This window comes from Bos indicus x Bos taurus, chromosome 14 (assembly GCF_003369695.1).
Source record: "Bos indicus x Bos taurus breed Angus x Brahman F1 hybrid chromosome 14, Bos_hybrid_MaternalHap_v2.0, whole genome shotgun sequence".
NCBI classification, from domain to species: Eukaryota; Metazoa; Chordata; class Mammalia; order Artiodactyla; family Bovidae; genus Bos; species Bos indicus x Bos taurus.
Genome location: NC_040089.1, coordinates 69,685,625 through 69,704,608, shown reverse-complemented (window position 1 = coordinate 69,704,608; position 18,984 = coordinate 69,685,625). Strand labels below are relative to the sequence as shown.

At 43.9% G+C, this 18,984-nt stretch overlaps 1 protein-coding gene and 1 long non-coding RNA gene across 4 annotated transcripts; one reads left to right on the top strand and one right to left on the bottom strand.

Moving 5' to 3' along the window:
• Nucleotides 1-587: 587 nt before the first annotated feature.
• On the bottom strand, nt 588-17,250 carry TP53INP1 (tumor protein p53 inducible nuclear protein 1). Of its 3 annotated transcripts, XM_027561511.1 has the most exons (5): nt 16,308-16,470; nt 9,842-10,102; nt 8,888-9,248; nt 6,438-6,475; nt 5,293-5,378 (listed from the first exon to the last, which is right to left on the bottom strand). In XM_027561511.1, the coding sequence occupies exons 2-4, from the start codon at nt 9,951-9,953 to the stop codon at nt 6,454-6,456; spliced, it is 495 nt and encodes a 164-aa protein (XP_027417312.1). In that variant the 5' UTR covers nt 9,954-10,102; nt 16,308-16,470; the 3' UTR covers nt 5,293-5,378; nt 6,438-6,453. The 3 variants fall into 3 exon arrangements, with proteins under 3 accessions (XP_027417311.1, XP_027417310.1, XP_027417312.1); XM_027561510.1 differs by lacking the exons at nt 6,438-6,475; nt 16,308-16,470 and adding an exon at nt 17,070-17,250 and having other exon boundaries at nt 588-5,378; XM_027561509.1 differs by lacking the exon at nt 6,438-6,475 and having other exon boundaries at nt 588-5,378.
• On the top strand, nt 16,526-18,771 carry LOC113904411. Its single transcript, XR_003514507.1, has 2 exons — nt 16,526-16,922; nt 17,790-18,771. It is a non-coding gene; the product is annotated as an uncharacterized LOC113904411 (long non-coding RNA).
• Nucleotides 18,772-18,984: the final 213 nt, after the last annotated feature.

The window sequence follows — 18,984 nt, the reverse complement described above, 5'->3', positions numbered from 1 at the left end:
AGTAAAACTAAAAAGCATTCATTTTAAGACAGCATATTAAAAAGCAGAGACATTACTTTGTCAACAAAGGTCCGTCTAGTCAAGGCTGTGGTTTTTCCAGTAGTCATGTATGGATGTGAGACTTGGACTGTAAAGAAAGCTGAGCCCCGAAGAATTGATGCTTTTGGACTGTGGTGTTGGAGAAGACTCTTGAGAGTCCCTTGGACTGCAAGGAGATCCAAGCAGTCCATCCTAAAGGAGATCAGTCCTGGGTGTTCACTGGAAGGACTGATGTTGAAGCTGAAACTCCAATACTTTGGCCACTTGATTCGAAGAGCTGACTCATTGGAAAAGACCCTGATGCTGAGAAAGACTGAAGGCAGGAGGAGAAGGGGACGACAGAGGATGAGATGGTTGGATGGCATCACTGACTCAATGGACATGGCTTTAGGTGGACTCCGGGAGTTGGTGATGGACAGGGAGGCCTGGTGTGCTGCGATTCATGGGGTTGCAAAGAGTCAGACATGACTGAGTGACCGAATTGATTAAGTAAGTTGTACCTAGTTTTTAAGACTAATGACCATAAAGATAAAAGAATCTGACAAATGTGAAGGTAAAGGACATTTTATTTATTGACAGATTAAAAACCGTAACTCCAGGTAGTGCAAAATACACCACTGAACCCAATTCCAAAGAGCTGGTGTTGGTGCGCAATGTTTAAGCAACGCTACAATTATTTTTTGGCAAAGTGCTGTATTGTTTAGTCTGTGTATAAAACTGACCATCTATGAACCAATCAGTACAAAAATTTTCTATAAAAACAGAAAAAAAATTTAGACAGTGGCTCAAGAAAACAAGCTGCCATTTATGCATAGATTGATGTACAGTATATAACCTAACCAAATGTCCCTTTTAAGTTTTCAAGTTGTTGGAAAAAAAAAAAAACTGTCCAGAAACACATCAAGAAGGCAGAGTACAACCTACAATACTCTTCAGTCTCTAGAACAGATGCCCTGCCCTTGAAAAGCAAATGTGTTCACAATTTTACTTGATGGAGAAAAAAAAACACCAAAGCCACTTAAAATATTATAATACACACATTACTGATTAAGATTTCCAAACCTCTGGAGGAAAACACAAGCAAAACCACTCATACACACCAAGCTTGGAAACAGACACATCTAACCTCCCCAAGCACTGGTTTGGTTTTTAGAAGTCAACCTAGAAAACAAATACTAAAACTTCAGGCAAATACAGAGAAAAATTGGGCATTTAGCAATTACACAATTAAAAAAAATATTTTAAGAAAAACTGTCAGTGACACACAAAACATTATCCACTTAAGCTGCCTTTCTTGGAATAGTAACTTCTCCCACATAAAGGATACTGTTGCAGACAGAAAAAGATATCCTTATCTGTGTGCTTTCCAGGACTGCCTCCTCCACCCCAGACCACTGCAATTGGTGTCAAATTTCAAGTGAAATTGGTACATGGCAAGGCAGACACCACTATATTATGTAAGTTTTCTAAATAAAGCGTTTTATATAAAACTTTAAGCATTAAAATAAGTAGATAATGCCATTTATAATACATCAACAGGGCCGATGGCAGTGAAACCATCCATGATAGTGGCCCAACTCTTTAAAGAATTTAACCAGTATGTATGGGACTTATAGAATAAAGATAATTTTAAGGTAACATTACGAACATATGCTAGTATCTCCAGTACAAGGAGCAGTCTCTTAACTGATTCTAAAAACAAAGATTAATAATTGGAAACTCTTAAACTTTTTCCACTAAGCTATTTAAATTTAAATGTCTATCTTCTAGAGTCCTTTTTTTGTTTTGTTTCCAACTCAAAGAAGATGAGAAAAAGAAAGATACCCTTCTTTACTCTTTTTTCTTAAAAGAGTATATAAGACAATATATTTCTTTGAGGAAGAGAGAAATAGCAAAGACACTCAGGTTCAATGAAGACACAAAGATTACAAACCAGTGTACTACACAGATTTGAGAAGCAAAAACATTAGGCAATGCTGAACGGCCCTCTGAAGTCTTAACTGTCACCTCACTAGAATCAGAGTGCTGACACAACAGAGAAGGTATGTAAACAGAACAGTTTGCATCAGAACTGGGGAATGCACAGGACAGCAATGTAAAAAGGCTCCCTGGAACCATAAGTAGTAAATCCAATCACTCTGCACCTTCTGCAAAAAATTCCCTCCCCTCCCCCCAACCCAACCATATAAATTCCCACAGAAGATAAATAATGGGTGGTTAATTTTCAACTTATGGTGCAGTACATAATCAAATTATTTGAGGAAGAAAAGTAATAAACATAAGATATACATCATAAAATGTTTTAAAAATGAAAAACACAAACTTTGAGAAACATGGTGCATTATAAAAACTAAGAAACTCATTCATGAAGCTGCTGTGTGCACCACATATTCCAGACTTTTCAGTTTAGAACCAGAGTGCTAAATTCAAAGGGGTTTTATTTCTCACTGCTGGAATTTTTAAGAAATATGCCCTAAAGCACACTGTAAACCATTTATATTTACAACAGCAAAAATAATAATTAACTTATAATAAGCTGCATTTCAGCCCTGTTTCAAAGAATACTTAACAGGTCAATAGCACTCTCTGTTATTATTGGTCTTGTGAACTTGCACACAGTCGATCCCTCACACACGTGATGGCCAAGAACTGCATTAGGTGACCACTTTCTTCAGTTCTTACATGGGCCAGTTTAGACAGAAGCCTTGGACACTGATGCAGAAACCACCGTATGGTATCACAGATACGTGGTAGGCCTTACCCTGAAAAAACACTGAAAAGACGAAGTCAATTGTTTTCCAGGTACAAAGCATAAAAAACCTGGCTCGAATAAGGCAAACGAAAAGTCAGTAACTGATAGAGATGTAAATGTATTTAAGGTATCAGGAAATCTGAAAAAATAGTAAAGACCATTGCAGTTTTATATACAAATCTGTTCATGCTGCCAAACAAATTCTCATGGCTGAACTTCTGAAGCTCATGAGGTACTAACAGCTTACATTTAGTATGTGAAAAAAAGAGACCCCATGTATTCAGAGGCTTACACCTATGCTCAAGTTAGCAACATGCGGCCCTTTAACAGTCATGGTATAAAACACACACACCTTCATGAACACGCTATCTCCCAAGGCTGGTAAACACAAATAGTAACAAAACAACTTCTAGCTCAGTCTGACAAAACTTAACAGACTTGGCCCCTAATGAGGAAAACAAATAAATAAAGGGGTAGTCGAAATGGAAGGGGACTAAGGTGAGAAGGGGGATCTAGACCCTTGTTCTGGAGAGACATTCCTGGCCCTTCAGCACAGCCAGTAGTGGAGGAACAACCTACCACCCCCGTCTAACTAAGCTATGTGACCTCTTCCGACTCCACACATCCCAATCTGGTCAGAAAAGAGGCAGCTCTTCACTGCAAAGTCTCCCATGGTTCCCTGCACCCAACTGCTACAGGGTTACTGAATAAAACAGTACTTCACACTATATGCTGCTTTTTCCTTGACAACACTGTCTAGTCATGTACTCAATTAGGTTTGCAGAGGAGAATGGAAAAATAAGCTATTTGATTATGAAGGTGATAGTATTATTGCTCTGTCAGTAGAATGTGCTTTGGATTGTAAATGTGTTTAACTTAATTTCAGAGGAAACTGGTGAGAGTGCAGATGGCTCAGCAAAACCCATCACAACTGCGAAAAAATAAAGTGACTGGCTAGAGCTAAAGAAATAGGTCTTCTCTGCGTTCGTTGAGCTAACTGGCCTCGGTGTGACTCGAACCCTGCACCCTGGCCTCATGAGCACCAACACTCTGAAGAGGAGTTGTGGCCGAAGAGCTACCCTGGCCCTGCCCCTTCACTAGACTCGGCAGAGAGGCCCTTGGAATTTCATACGAGGATCAGTTCAGGACAGCCCCACTTCAAATCAGTACCCGGTCCTCACGACTGGGAGGGAGGTACGTGTTACTACTCCCTCCTGGGTGGAGGTACCAAAGGCCAAAGTGGTTAAGGAATTTGCCTGAAGCCCAAATTAAAAATATATATATAAACTCAAGGAAAAACTCAACCTGTCACTCTTCATTTAGATGCTACGAATAGACGTCACCAGGAATCCCCTTCACCGCTGCTTGCCAGCTGGCGGAACAGACTCCATAGCAGAAGATCCATCACTGTATCAGAAATACAAAGCCTCTCTTTTCCCCTGGGCAGATATGAATAGGAAGCCACTAGAGTACAGGACACGTACTTCTGAATTTACAGCTGATGTGAGGTGGCAAGTAGGCAGAGCTGGCAGGAAAGAATCCAAACAGTGGACCAATGGATTACTTACAGATACACATTTCCCCAAATACAATTTCACAGGTCGAATTGAATCCCTCTGCACATGAGACGGGCACTGTTGTCCCACGACGCTGTAATATCTGTACCACGTTACACGGTCACATCGGAATTATTGAATGCACTGTTCACTAACACTTAATGTACCTGAATTCCAAAATGAACTGCATGGCTAATCTGGGAATTAAAAACCCCATACACACAGAAATATATCAAGTTTTCTTCCAAAAGAAAGTTCAGCCATAATTCCATTTTATCTATGGCAACCACATCACCTGTTAATGCTCATGTTAGTGTGTAAAAATGTATTCATTATATACAGAAAAGATTATCAAGTACTGGTCAATAAAGTGTATGGCTGACCCTGAGAATAAATTTCTGCTTACTCAAAAGACTGGTTAATACCAAATAAAATGAAATAGAAAGATGCCTATTCTCGTACTTGGGAAGAAACATCTTTAAATTGCTAATTCATGTACATCTTAATAGCTTTAAAGACCTTCCCAAACACTAACTGTATTGATATGTTTCCAAAAATATTCTGAAAAAATTTTTACAAAAAAAGCAAATGTTAAGAGCAAGGCATTACGTGATACCCAGCATATAACTCGGGTTTTCAAGATAGTGTCTAAACACACCAATAAAACTATGTGATTGGTCATCTGTTGGCTGTAAAGAGACAGCATCTTCACCGTCCATACATGCACATGCCCACACATATGCACAAACTATGAGAAACCAACCGAACACACTTCAGATTCTTAGTAATTGTACTGACGTGGGCAGGGCTGATGGACAGCCCAGCCGCTGTGCTTGACTTGCCGAGAGTGGCAATCTCTGGTAAGATTTTGGCGACGAAGGCTATTTCTGTTCAGAGACTGTCTTTCACTGTGTTCTTTAATCCACTGGGAAGGGCGAAAGCTCTTGGGTTGTTCCAGAAAAGCTGTATGAGCAGCGAGAGCTGCAACATAGCAATGAATGTGCTGCCCCATTTCATTCTCGGCTTCCACTCTGAAACAGAAAAAATTGGGCATGTATTACATAACATAGTATGTTATCGATGAAACAAATTCAGTTTGCCACACTCATTTGTTTATGGTTGAATGAGAGCTCAGTATCTCATGGCTGTCAGACAAGTTTTTATTTTGTGACCACACTGACTGATAATGGTCGAAAGAAGCAGCCAACTTTCAATTGAAATATGTGATAGAATCCACCCAGAGGTGGTAAATTAAGTGAACTGTAGGTTTTAAAAAAATGCTTTACACTTTGAGTGAATTTCAGTTACACACCAAACACATTTATACATGTAGTTTGATTCTCACTATAACCTTAAAAGAAAACTATTTTAATTCCTAAATTTTACTGATCAGAAAACTCAGGCTCAGAGAGGTTAAGGTTAAGGTCACAAATATTAACTGACTCAACCAAGAATGTAACAAAAGTCCCACTCCAAGGTTTGGTTATGAGGCACTGTGCCAACAGCAGCTTCACAGACTGTCTATAAGCAAAATGTTCTAGGAAAACAAGCTTTAAGTCTGAATTTAATAGAAATATGCATAAGGAAATTCTACTCATCTAAAAATAAATTTGTCTTGGTAAGATATCTGCTTATTACAAAACATAACTCTTAAGTTTTAAATTTATATCACAACAGGTACACTTTGGAATGGCATTTGCAGAGCAATATTATAAAGACCCTTGGAGAACACATAATCTTAATATATGGCTACAAACCATGTAATTACTGTTTTCTATATTAAAAGCTAATCAGATAGTTCTAAACTACATTAACACGTAATGAAGAACTTTAAGATTTTTAAGGGTTATTTTACACAGGAAGGCAGTTATATATTCTGCCTACAACTGCTAGAGGAAAACACAGTTACATTTTTAATATATTATTTTTATTAAATAGTAGAGTTAAAGCTGGTCACATTAAGAAACTAACAGAAAGCAGTTAAAATAAAACAAAGACAGTGGTTTTTAAAAGCTGGATGCCTTGAGTCCTTTGCCTTCCTGCTCAGACTGATAACACATATCACACAGTCTCAAATGAAATATACTTACTCTGTGCCAATGAGTCTTATAAGCAGCTTTTCCTGGCCCTACAAATGTTAAATGGTGAACTATTAAATCACTAGTAAAGTTGAAAATGCTATTTAATTTTACTATTAGGATGTGGTCAACTTTTCTTTATTAAAACTGGGTTACTATGGGTCATTAAAGGAACATGTATTACTTAAGATTATGATAGCATATAAACCTTCACATACAATATTTTATAAAGGCTAAAATGCAATGAAGTACATACTCTGAAGCCTTCTTTAATTGTTAAGCACCTTACTTTTATGTGCTTTATGGTAATCTCTTCAAGGATATACAGGATGGGAATAATCTTAACTTTCAAAAAGCATACAATATATTTCTTGCTCAGAAAATACAGATATTTACTACATAGCCATCTTCCTAATTTTGGTGACATCTGATTTCTATCTTGATTTACTGGGCCTTTCTTATAAAAATTTAAAATCCAAATATAAAGATGTTAAAATTTTTTAGTTATTATAAAACTGTAATAATTTACAGTACTTTCTTATGTTCAGAAAAAATTCATATAAATTTAGGTATGTCCATTTGATCCTTTATTTATAATTAGCTACCTAAGTGTTATATCAAAACATATAACAATATACAGTGACAAACAAGATATAAAAAATGAACATTCTCACTGCATCAAAACTACAAACACTTAACCAGGTTCAGTGCAAGGTCCTGAACTGGATCCTGGTTTGGACAAACTAGATGAAGTGTTCTGGGCTTTCCTGGGCAAATCTCAGTGTGGTCTGTATAGTTCACAAAGTAAAATTTTACTGGGGAGAAAAAAAAAGGTAGCGCACACTGCCGAAGGAAGCAGATTATAAACAGTACCTATAGCTTGATCCCATTTGGGTTTAAAATGGTGTTATAGATCCATGCATGGGCACATCCAGAAAGTACCACCTGGAAGGATATGCCCTGGAGTCTTGACGGTATTCATCTCTCAGCAGTGAGAAAAACGTCATTTAAAATTTAAAACTTTTTGCCCTTTCTAATTTTCTGCAGAGCATATGGACTGCTTCTGTTGTCTATGAAGCTGCTAAATATACATATGTAAATACACATACTTTAAATATTGAAAACGTAAATATACAAATGCTAGTAATTTAAAGTGGCTATTAATCACACTAAATTCTCTAGTGGAACTCCTCAGAGATGAGATCAAAATAAAGTTAGAAGAATTTCTAAGAACTGAAGAAATTAACTTGAATCAACTGTTAAACAATTAAAGAAATTAATTAAACCATCTCAAAAAATTGTATTTTAAATTTCTGTTGGAATGCCTGAAACATTAACCTCTTGATAAATTTATAATATGGAATAAAGTGCCAAAGTAACATTTCCCCTCAAAGATCCAACTTAATACAAAGCGTGGGTAACTATATAAGCAAATGTTTTTCAGTCTGGTACAAGTGTATGTTTATCTTCATTCAAGAACATCTACAATATTGAGAGTTGAAAGTGCAGCAAACTCTGGTAAAGTTATCAGATTAACGAGCTGCCTGGGCTTTGTTTATATTTGGCAAACAGGAAATGGAAGGACATACGCATACAGTGGCCTGGTTAGTAAAGTCAGAGCCTGGACACTGAAAAAGCGGCCCTCTGGGTGACCTCACAGAACCATAGGAACACTGTGGGCGGCTCCAAAATCCAGGTCACCTGTCCCCTTGACAGGTATAAAGGGAATTAAGTCAGTGCCAGTATCCTACAAATACCTTAATACCAGAAGGGACCTCCCACCAACGTGCATCACAGACCAGCTGGACTTTGAGCCACTAAACGCAGCCACGGGCTTTGTTTTAGTGGGTGGGAACAATCTTGAATATAGTCCCTGGATAAAGGCCACAGACTTGTGAGTTTGTTCTGGAACGGATTACTGACTAGACACCCTCCCTGAACTGTTTCAGAAGCTCAACCCATCTGCCATCCAAGCAGAGCCTTTCAGACCACTTGGGACACCCATATAACCACAAAACAGTATTTGGATATGAAAGCTTCCCTCTGCAAGGCAGAAAAGAACTCTCTGAGAAAAATGCTTTGCTAAATCTGCCGTTTTATTTACCTCATGCTTCAGATTCCTCGGGTTTTCAAGGCTAAGCACCATCTGATGTGACTTAGTTAGGACTACTTCGAAGATCGTGAGATTTTAAGATATACCATTCCTGTCAAATTTGATACCCCAAATAATCCAGCCTATAAAGTGCCAGAGTTATATTCTAAGATACTTAGCAGAAATGCCAGTCTTTTCTTTCCATTCAGTAGCAGAATATCACAAATGAGACAGCTCTCCATTACATAACTGGGGCCATGCTAGAACTAATTTTTTTGAAAATCTCAAATGAGTTCATCTTTTCATACCATCACCCGCCTTATACACTAGGCACATACTTTCACAAATGTCTGTGGAGACAGGAACGTACCTGGGACTGCCTGGGTTATGAAATTCCTCAGTCCCACAGTGGGCCTCGCTGAGGCTGGGGCAGGGCTCATGCACAGCATAGACGGACATGCTGGGGTGTTCAATGAGAAGGTTTTCCATAGGACTGGTCTCCACCTTGATAGTGGTTAATCCACCTGCAGTAAAACATGGGGGAGGGGTGATAAACCAGCTCTCCTCCATTGGACAGGACTCAAACTGGAGGAAGCAGGAGTCACTCGTGTCAGCCAAGCACTCGAGAGATGCAGGGAGACAGGAAAAGACTGAAGGGCGCTCGGGAGGTGACTCTTCACTGATGTCTTCTTCCTCTTCATCCTCTGCTGCTGAGAAACCCGTGCAAGTGTCTAGATGGCAGTCCACACACGTTGTTGAAGTCCCGCGGGGTATGAGTAACACATTGAGATCACATCAGAGCACAGAAAAAGAAGAGATGATGCTGTTAGCTGATGCTCACAGTCCTCCCTTTATTTAGATCAGACACAAAACCATTCATATTCACTCACAATGATCATAAAATAATTTCTGAGCACCTAGTGTGCGCGTGTGTGCATGTGTGTGTGTGTTAGGGGGCGGTGTGTATCATTGTATGTGATGGATTATGTTGGTTTGGCAGAACAGTTTTTAAGGTTGGTCTCTATTTTGCTGAGTAAACACATAATGCACCAAATGGGTTACTGCTGGTAGAGGATGGGGGTTTCCTATAAAAGTGCCTCTGGCTGGATCAGGGTGTAAGAGCTGCCATACTGGAGAGGCTGACCTCAGTGTCACTGACCTGATCATCTGGCACAGAATGCTTCCTGCAATTTTTTTAGACAAATTCTTGTTTATTAACTTTTAAGGCTTAAAAACCTTCAGAGTTATTGGTTTACTTATGCAAAAACTCAATAAAAGAGTTTCCACTTTTGCTGTGATGATTAACGGCTAAGAATATCCTTACCTATGAAGTCAACAAGAATCCACTCATCATCTTCTTTCTCACTAAATTCTGGTTCTTGGTTTGAAGAAGTATTGACTTCACCCACAAACATTTTATTCAATCTCTGGAACATTGTTAAGGCAAGATTGAGACTTTGGCTGGATGTCTTTGTAGCTGAGATTTCCAAAACCTGTCTTCGGTCAGCCTGATGCCGCTGACAGGGGATTAAAGTGCACAAGGTGCTTATTCAACTTAGGTGAGAAGCAGGAAGAGCCATCATCCCTAAAATAAAACAGAAAAAAAGGTTATTTCAAATCAGCACGTGTTTATGTAACATGTACATCTCCTCACACCTACAGAAAAGCACAGGCCTTAGCCTGCAGCTTGGCTCTTCCCTTCTTTCAAACACAAGAATGCAGAATCTCTTTTTTTACAAATATTAATAGAGTACTCAAACGCAACCTGTAAATCTCTCAAAATGCGCAATGGAAGGGGTTAGTTCTTTTTTCACTTCTGTGCTTTTATAATAAGGGATATAAAAGTATATCCCTGGGTAACATATTTCAACTGAAACACCACTTTTCTATAAGTAGAGTGAAAGCTAGGTTTTCATGGTCAGCTGGTCAGAAGCTGCCAACTGATCCCAGCACTCCTCCTGGGTGCGTGTCCACTACCACGCCAAGCCCTCCCCTTTCCCTGGCCCCCTTTCTCTCCTGCTCTATTCTTGTGTATGATTGTAAGCACACCTAATTCCATTAAAATCTCTAACTACAGCACACTTTGACCTTCAAAACCATTCCTACAGCTGGCATGGAAAAAGTCACACTGCAGAGAACTCAGGTGGCCCAGCAACCAGAACCGAAAAGCACCACTGTGGCTGGGTTCAAAGGTGGCTTGTCTCCTACCAGCGTGAGGAAGTCACACTACTCCAAGGGTTCTACCCCATGGAGTTCGGGTGAGTTCTAATGAGGAACTCCAGCCTCGCCTGGTCTTATTCCAGAGGTCCAGATTTATATACGCATTTCTGCCTGGTTACCTGATGGGCAGACCAAACCTAACAAATTGCAAGATCTTTCATTTTCCCCACAAACATACTCAGGCTCGCTGCCCGTCGCCCCCCTTCTCAGGAAGGAGAGGCAGCAGTTACTCAGGCCAAACGCTTAGCCCTCATCCTAAACTCCCTTTCATCCACACCCCCGCACCCCTCACCCAAACTGGCAGCACATCCTGTGGACTCTAGCCGCACACATGGCTGGAATCCACCTACTTCTCTCCACCACTCTCACTCTACTTGAAGCCAACTGGTCTGACTTTGCCAATCACCACCTCCTAGATGGCTTCCCTGATCCTACTCTTGTCCAATGAGATAGTGCAGGCAACCTACTTAGCAAGGCACTTGGGACAGAGTTCTCAGTCAGTGTCAACTATTCTGCAAGTATTTGCTGAGCACCTATTATGCATCAGGCCTAGTGCTCAGGGCAGGAGAGACAGCAGCAGACAAGGCCCTCCCACAGCAAGCCCACCAACCCAGTGTGATGAGTATCACGTGAGGAGAAGTACAGGGGTCACAGAAGGACACATGCAATCATGACCTTCATTGTGAATGGTTGAGAAGCTCAAGAATGGACGAAGTAGAAACAATGCTGTGGAAACGTGCAGATGAGTGAGAATGTGGCTTCCATATGACTCAAGATCTAGGTGGACAGTCTTGACAGCAGGCTTAGGGGGTATGTGGGGACTGGATCCTGCAGGGCATCGTGCGCCAGAAGTGACGGGGAGGGAAAAAGTCAAGGATGCCCTAGGTTTTTGGCCTGGCCAACGGCGGGATGGGGCGGGGCGGGGGGGGGGGAGTGGCGGGGAGGATTGGTAGGTTCAGTGGAAGAGGAACACAGCAGAGGTGTAGGCCATGTGCTCTGGACACAAGGAACTGGGGAAGCTGGTGAGTCCTGGGATGTCTGCAGGAGCTGAATCTAGGGCTCTGCAGTCCAAGAGCATGGTGTCTGCTGAGGGCACAGATCTGGGAGTTACCAACACAAAGGGGGTGACAGGAACCATAAGAACCGTAAGAGTGGAGGAGATCACCCAGAGAGCATCAGCCCTGAATCCCTAACTTCACACTCTGGATATTTCATTTTCAAAACAATCATCCTTAGCTATAAATGATGTGGTTCACATCTGTTGGTGATGAGACTCCTGGTTCAATTCCTTGTGTGTGCACTGGACTGCTACAACTGTTCGGCAGGTTACTACTCGTATAGTACTACAAATATGTGTTTAAATAAATGACATTTGAATAGTTCTGTGGTCACAATCTGTCATCCTCAGCCATTAATTATGAAAAACGGGTAAACAGGAAGTGTCACTTGCATAACCAGTCTTCCTAAAACCCTTCTGGAAAGCAGTATGGCCAATCACGTAGTCTGGAGCTCGAGGATGAGAATGCAAAGTGAGCTTTATGTTGCATGTAAGAGAATTTACAAGAGCAGTGGACTGTGTAGTTGGCTAGACTTGATTACCCCAAAAGATGAGCTATCCCAGGGCTGCTGTGCATGTAAAAGTTTTGAGCATATGAGCTAGGCGGGAGAAAGGATACTTTTAATCTTTCCCCCATCTCTCTTAAATTATTGGCCCCAAGTACAGTTCTGGGTCTGCTGACCTAGTTGGATGAATTCTCCAGAGTGCCCGGGTGGACTCAGGCCCTGCACCAGCGAGAGCTGCTAGGTGGGGAGGGAACACCCCACGGGAACCCTAGCTCTTCATGAATATGCCCCTATCCCCCAACTGTGGTGCCACATGTGGTCAGTCACTGAGGCCCAGGCCAGTGAAGTGGCAGCTGCAAGGCAGCAGTCATGCCAGGGCCACTGTGCTTGGGCAGCTGCAGGTTCCAAACTGCCCCCTCTTCCGTAACGTGGAAGCCAGCCTAGGCTTGGAGCACACGCGGCTCTGCCACGGGAAGGGCGTCTCTGGAGGAGCGTCCCCCAGGACCACACGAGTCAAGCCTCTTTGGGTTTCCTAAAGTGAGGCTGGTCTGACTTTGCCAAGTTCCTTCGGCCCCGCTTTCTGTAGCTGTCGCAGAGGACAAGGAGCTGCTGGAGAGACCCCAGTACACTGACACTGTTCAGGGAGGTGGCCTCTGGGAACATCAGGTGAACGATTATTTGAAATGCAATTAGACTGAAAAACTAAACAAAAAATTATTTGGCTGCATCACACAGCATGTGGGATCTAAGGGATCAAACCCACGCTCTCTGCAGTGGAAGCTCAGAGTCTTAACCACTGGACTGTCAGGGAATTCCCTGGGAAAATTTTAAATCTTATTTAATTTGGGATATAGTAGGTTAAATAAGATATATTAACAAAATTAGTTTCACCTGTTTCTTTTTCCTTCTTTAAGGTGGCTACTTAAAAATCCAAACCTCCATACAGAGCCCACACTGCAAATTGGACACTGCTGCTCTAATGTCTTGATGGCCTATCTTCCCACTGACCAGGCTGTCCCTACAAGGTCACTGCTGCTCTTCATCTTGGCTTCGGCCCAAGGATGGAGGCTCTCCTTGGGGCTGATCCTGTGCAGCTAAAGGCAAAGCAGAACTTCAGACTGTACTCCTCAGCAGGTAACAGACTTTTTGATATTCACAACTCTAGGACAAAGATAAAACTAAGGTGAAAATTCCAGAGAAAACAAGTGTCCTAAGAGGACAAATTTACAAATACAGCTCTGGAATTTAGCCAAGAGGCAGAGGGATGACGGCAAGGCGGGAGGCGCTGCTGTTGTCCCTGCACCTGCCAGCCTGGCTGTCTCACCTGCTGGAGAAAAGAAACGAAGTGTCTGCACCCCAGCACTTCACAGAGGCAGCTGCAGCCTCTTCCACTTGGCTCTAAATACCTCCATTCCCTCCCTTCATTATAAAATGAACTAAACCACATTACAGAAAGTTTAGAAAATAAATAAGGAAACTGTTATTCCGTACTTTACTGCAATCATTGTTAGTACATTGTGCATTTTCTTCTACTGACAGTTTCTTTTTTATCAAAATTGTAGGCCAATGCACGCACAATTTTGTATCCTGCTTTGTTACTTAACATTTTATTATCAATATTTTTCATATGACATGAGTAGAAATGCTCTGTGAGCAGAGAAAGGTGGCTGAGTTTAATACTCAAGGGGTAAAGCATTCTAGTTTGAGAACTTAGAAAAGGAGTTACTGGGCTGGGAAGAGTTTGTCGGTATGATTTATTTTCTCATTTTTGAGACAGGCAACCAACCTTGAGGCCATGCGGCTCTGGAGTTAGCCTGCTCGGTTTGAAATCTTGACTTTGCTCCTCAGAACTTGTGTGTATTTAGGATATACAGTAACTTCTCAGTGCCTCGGTTTTCTCATCCCTAAAATGGGGAGATACGGCCAACATGAGGAATAAGTGTGTATCACTTAGAAGCAGGCACACAGCAGGCACCCAGTAAATATAAACCCCAAATGCACTTCAAACCAGGTGTATGACTGTGAGCAAGTCACTTAGCATCTTTGGGTCTGAGTGTCTTTATTGGCAAAATGTTCCTATAGTCATCAGAGCTGTGATTTACTCAATGTTTATTGTATGTGACAGATTTGAGGCACTTATTTGTCCCATTTGATTAATAAGAAAACTGAGGCTCAGAAATTAAGTAACTTGCTCAAAAGTGACGGAGCTGTTCAGGGGTGGGGCCCACGTTGGAACGAAGTCTCTCTGGTTCCCGGACCTTGCGCCTTTGCCCCCCACCCCCAGTGCGGAATGTCTCAGGCTCCTTCCAGCCTCAACTCTGGCTCTATGAATTTTGGAGAACTGCACTTTTCAGTTGGTTTTGGCTGCCAGTAGGCGGCTCCAAAAACATTTTAAATTTAAAAAAAAAAAAAAAAAACACCACAACTTTGATGATTTAACTCCTAACTATGTGTACAGTTGTGGCTTCTTGATAGTTTCGAAATATCAGGTGGCCAAACTAACACATCATCATCAAAAAGCAGCTCAAAATGATCTCTTTATCCCACCCTCTCTCACTAGTTCAGAAGAATAAACGTGCTGATTCAAGTAATTTTACATCAATTTTAAACTGTAGAAAAACCAAGCCAAGAAAGTTGTCTTCGCTTGTTCCACTCTATCCAGCCTACTCAACCAGCTACAAGGAGGTTCTTCTCCCCAGGATCCACCAGGTTGGCTCTGAAGCCTTGAATGACAGTGAACAAAGACAGCAATAAATGGTAATTCACAGCCTGTTAACCCTGAAGTTTGAAAGTGGGACCATTCCCAAGAGAACTATGAGCAATCGATGAAGCATTCACAGAAAAGAACAAAAGATAAAGATACAAAAACAAACCAGACCTTAGTCATAGAAATTAGCAAGGTCCTGGTTCCAGGCTGGAACCTTCGAAAATTATGCTGCCAGTTAAAAGCAAAAGCTTCCTAGTGCTTTTTGCATCTGCAGTGAAAAAGATATTTCAGTTACCAAGCAAGTGATTTCCAGATCTTGGGGCTCCTCATTATTACCTCTGTTCAACAACCCCAGGGGACACTTTCCACCCTTTCTCAAAACTACTTTGTCCTCAGAAAGGGTTCTTGTCTCAATGACAGAAAGGGGGAGAGGCCCTCCTCCTTAATCTCCTTGAAATTGGAATTAACCAGGAGACAATGATTAGATGTAATTAGGAAATACAATTTAACACACACACACACACACGCGGAATCCCTATCCCTACAGAAAACTCATCTTCAACTTAAAACACCATTTCCTTCTACCTGGCTGTGTGGTCTTAAGTTAAGTCCATATCTCTGGGCCCTCAGGTTTCCTATCTGTAATACAGCCTAACTTCACAGGATTATTGTGGGAATCGAGTTAATGCACGTAAAATCCTCACCGAGTCTGTGGCCCACGCTAAGCACCCAATGAGCGTGCGTGATCAAAATGATGAGGATTTTAACTACGATGGGAGATAAAATGCCTACCACAGGTGCAACCTCCACCATTGATAGGTAAGATCAAAGCAAGAGTCAAGGAACCTGCCACCGACGGGCGGGGGAGCGCCGGTCGCGGGGTAGCGGAGCCGCCGCGCGCGGGGAGGGCTGGCCGAGCAGCCGCGAGCCCTGGAAGCTGCGCCCCGGAGCGGCGGCGGCCGCCGCGCTCGCCCCTCCGGGGCCCGGGGACCCCGACGCCCAGTCCCGGGCGGGCAGCCCCAGCCCAACGGCGGAGGGCAGGAGGCGGAGTGAGGAGGAGAGAGAAAAGAAGGTCGGTCCCGCGGCGGCCCCGGGAAAACAGGCCGCGCTCGGGGTGGGGGGAGGCAGAAACCAAACACCCAACCGCCGCCCCGCGCCCGCGCGCACCCCCGGGGCCGCCGAGGCGGTGGGCAGCCGGCCCGCGGGTGCGAGTGGAGACCGAGGTGGGCGGCGCACCGACCGCGGCCAGAGGGGCGACCCGGAGCGAACGGCCCTGGACGCCGGCCCCGCCCGCACTTACGTGGGCCCGACCCGCGGCCGGACGGGCGGCGAAGGCAGCCGGCGGGGACCCGCTCGCGGGCGGCTGAGGTAGCTGCGGCTCCCGGACGGCGGGGCGCGGGGCCGCTCCAGCCCTCCTGAGGCCGCGCCGCTGGCCGCTGCCGGCGCGTCCCGCTCCTTTTGTTGTTGTGCAGCCTCGGAACAGCTGATCCGCCGCTGCGCCCGCCCGTCGGGCCCGCCCGCCCGCACGCCCCGCCCTGGGGCGGGGCCAGGCTCAGCCTCACCAATCAGCGGCGCGCGGGCCCCGGGGCCACCCTGCGAGAGGCTGTCACTAACGCACGTGACCTGGCGCCGGGCCGGGCGACGCTCCGGAGCTAGAAACAAGCCCGGGCAACAACGCCCGGGCACCCATGGGGGAGAGAGGGGCCCGCGGAAGGCGGGGGTGCTGGGGGCTGGGCCGGGGGCCAACCAACGCGAAAACCCGCCCCGGAGGGTGAGGACCAAGCAGACCTGGACCCCGAAAGGAAGAACCCTGACCCCAGCTGTCCCTTTGGCCGAGCGTCTGGGGGCACACAGGGACACAGAGTTGATGTGAGAGGAAAGCTAAGGACCTCGCGAGTGATGGAAGCCCAAGACGGTGAGGCAGGCCCACTTCACGTCTTGGCCGGCGTGGGAAGGAAGGGCTGGTCCCCGTGAGTACAGGCGTGCCGCCCACCCAACCTGCTTAAGACCAGGAGCCAGGCGCCCACCTTGCTGTGGTCACTGACCCTGGGAGCTGACTGACCTGGTCTACTGGCTCGGGATGCAAGCCGGCGAGGCAGAAGAGGCCGTGAGACCAGACGTTGAAGGCAGAGACGCCAGGAGCCTTTAGGCTCTCTGCTCCAGAAGCCAGGAGAACCCGCAGGAAGAAGACAGGGCCCCGTCCAGGCTCTGCTCTGACCCAGGGAGCCGATGGCCTCTGTTCTGCTGTTTACACAGCACAAAACCGTGGGCGTTTACCAGAGGCCTACCTGCTCACCCAGTTATTTATAGTGAGAGGAATGTAAAACAGGGGGCTTGAAAATATTTTCCAAACCAAAGCTCTGTACGGGTATAGACGGATTCACACTGTCTGGCAAAGGCAAAGTAGTCATTTTGACGTATCTCCACCCTCACATGCATTTTGTTTGGACTGAGATGCAGTTCTCTGATCCAGGGTGAAATTTGTATAGGGACCCTGAGCAGGTGTGTCATACATTAAGGATCTGAAAGGCTCTGGCCTCCTGACCCTCAGGGGTATCCTGTGGCCAGTCTGTTTCCATCAGTACTAGTTTTAAAGGGTGTAAAAGACGGGGGATGGTCTGACACCCAGGAGTAATAACCAAAATTCAGGGGCCACTTGACTTTTTTCTCAGAAGATAGAGCAAGGCATTAACTTGGATTTTGGCAAATCAAGTTCATCCTCATATTTTCTCTTGATTATCATTGCTAATATTACATGCCCCCAAATCTTGTTTCTTCTTAGGAATTTACCAAGAGACTGTCTTGTCATTCAGAACCCAGGCGTGATGATAATTCTAAGAGTCTGATTTCTTAAAAGGTCATAGCGAGACCTACCTTTTTCCAGTGTGATAAGATTTATCATCATTAAAGGCAAAATGTGGAAGCATACAATACCTTGTTACGACAGAGAAAATGACCTGAGGTAGATGCTGATTCCAAAGATGGTCACAACGGTGTCTCCACCATGAAGTCTATTTTTTCTTCTGTTTGAATTGGGGCTGGCCCTGTGACTGCTTTGACCTATAGAATGTGGCAAAAATAGTGTTGGAGGTCTTCCAAGACCAGACGTTAAGCAAGCCTGATGGCTTCTGCTTTGCATTCTGGGGAACACCAGCCACCACTTAAGGAGAACCCACCATGCTGTGAGGAAGTCTAAGCTATGTGGAGGGGCCACCTGGAAAGACAGAGATGACTGACTGGCCCCTAGTTGTTCAACCTGTCTCGGCTGAGGTACCAGACTTGTGAGTGAAAAACTGCTGTAGGAAGGTCCAAGGCCAGCAGACACCACATGGAATGAAGATGAGCCATCCTCACTGAGCCCTGCCGAAACTATAGAATCATGAGCAAATAAATGATTGATGTTCTAAGGCACTAAATTTGGGGTAGTTTTAAAAGCAGCAATAGATAACCAAGACAAAGCTAAACAAGAGAAAGTCCCCTAGCATACAGATCAACCTTCTGTAGACTCCACAAGGCAGAGTTTGGGGGATAATTCTTTTTTTTTTTTTTTTAATCTTATCTCAGGAGTCATTTGCTTTCTGTTTACTCTCTTGCTGATTTATAATTGTCCCACCTGGTGCTTGTTTATCCCAGTGTTATACCAAGGGTGGGAGAAGGAAACATAGGAGAAGTCTGCCCCAATGAGGGAGGAATATTTTATCACTGTACCTTGTTTGGAACTGTTAGAGCATGAAAATAATAAAAAGCAAACAGAATTTTCATCAGTTTTATTATTGTTTTTAAGTTCTCTCCATTCACACACACACACAGATCCACTGCTTGTTGCCTGAACGGATGGCTCCCATTGCCTCCCTCCTTGGTGAGCCACTGGTTTACATACACACTCGCAGTGAGACTCAGAGTAATGTCGTCTCCACAGCACAGAGCTGTCTGAACACAACCAAACTGTCAAATCACACAGCTGCAAACCAGCCTGT

What these genes read in the sequence shown, in the direction of transcription:
- TP53INP1 (XM_027561510.1), bottom strand. Translation starts at nt 9,953, where the DNA reads ATGTTCCAGAGATTGAATAAAATGTTTGTGGGTGAAGTCAATACTTCT. An exon ending in GATTCTTGTTGACTTCATAG is followed by an intron (nt 9,249 to 9,841) that starts GTAAGGATATTC and finishes ACTGCCATCTAG; the next exon opens with ACACTTGCACGGGTTTCTCA. An exon ending in CATAACCCAGGCAGTCCCAG is followed by an intron (nt 5,379 to 8,887) that starts GTACGTTCCTGT and finishes TTTCTGTTTCAG; the next exon opens with AGTGGAAGCCGAGAATGAAA.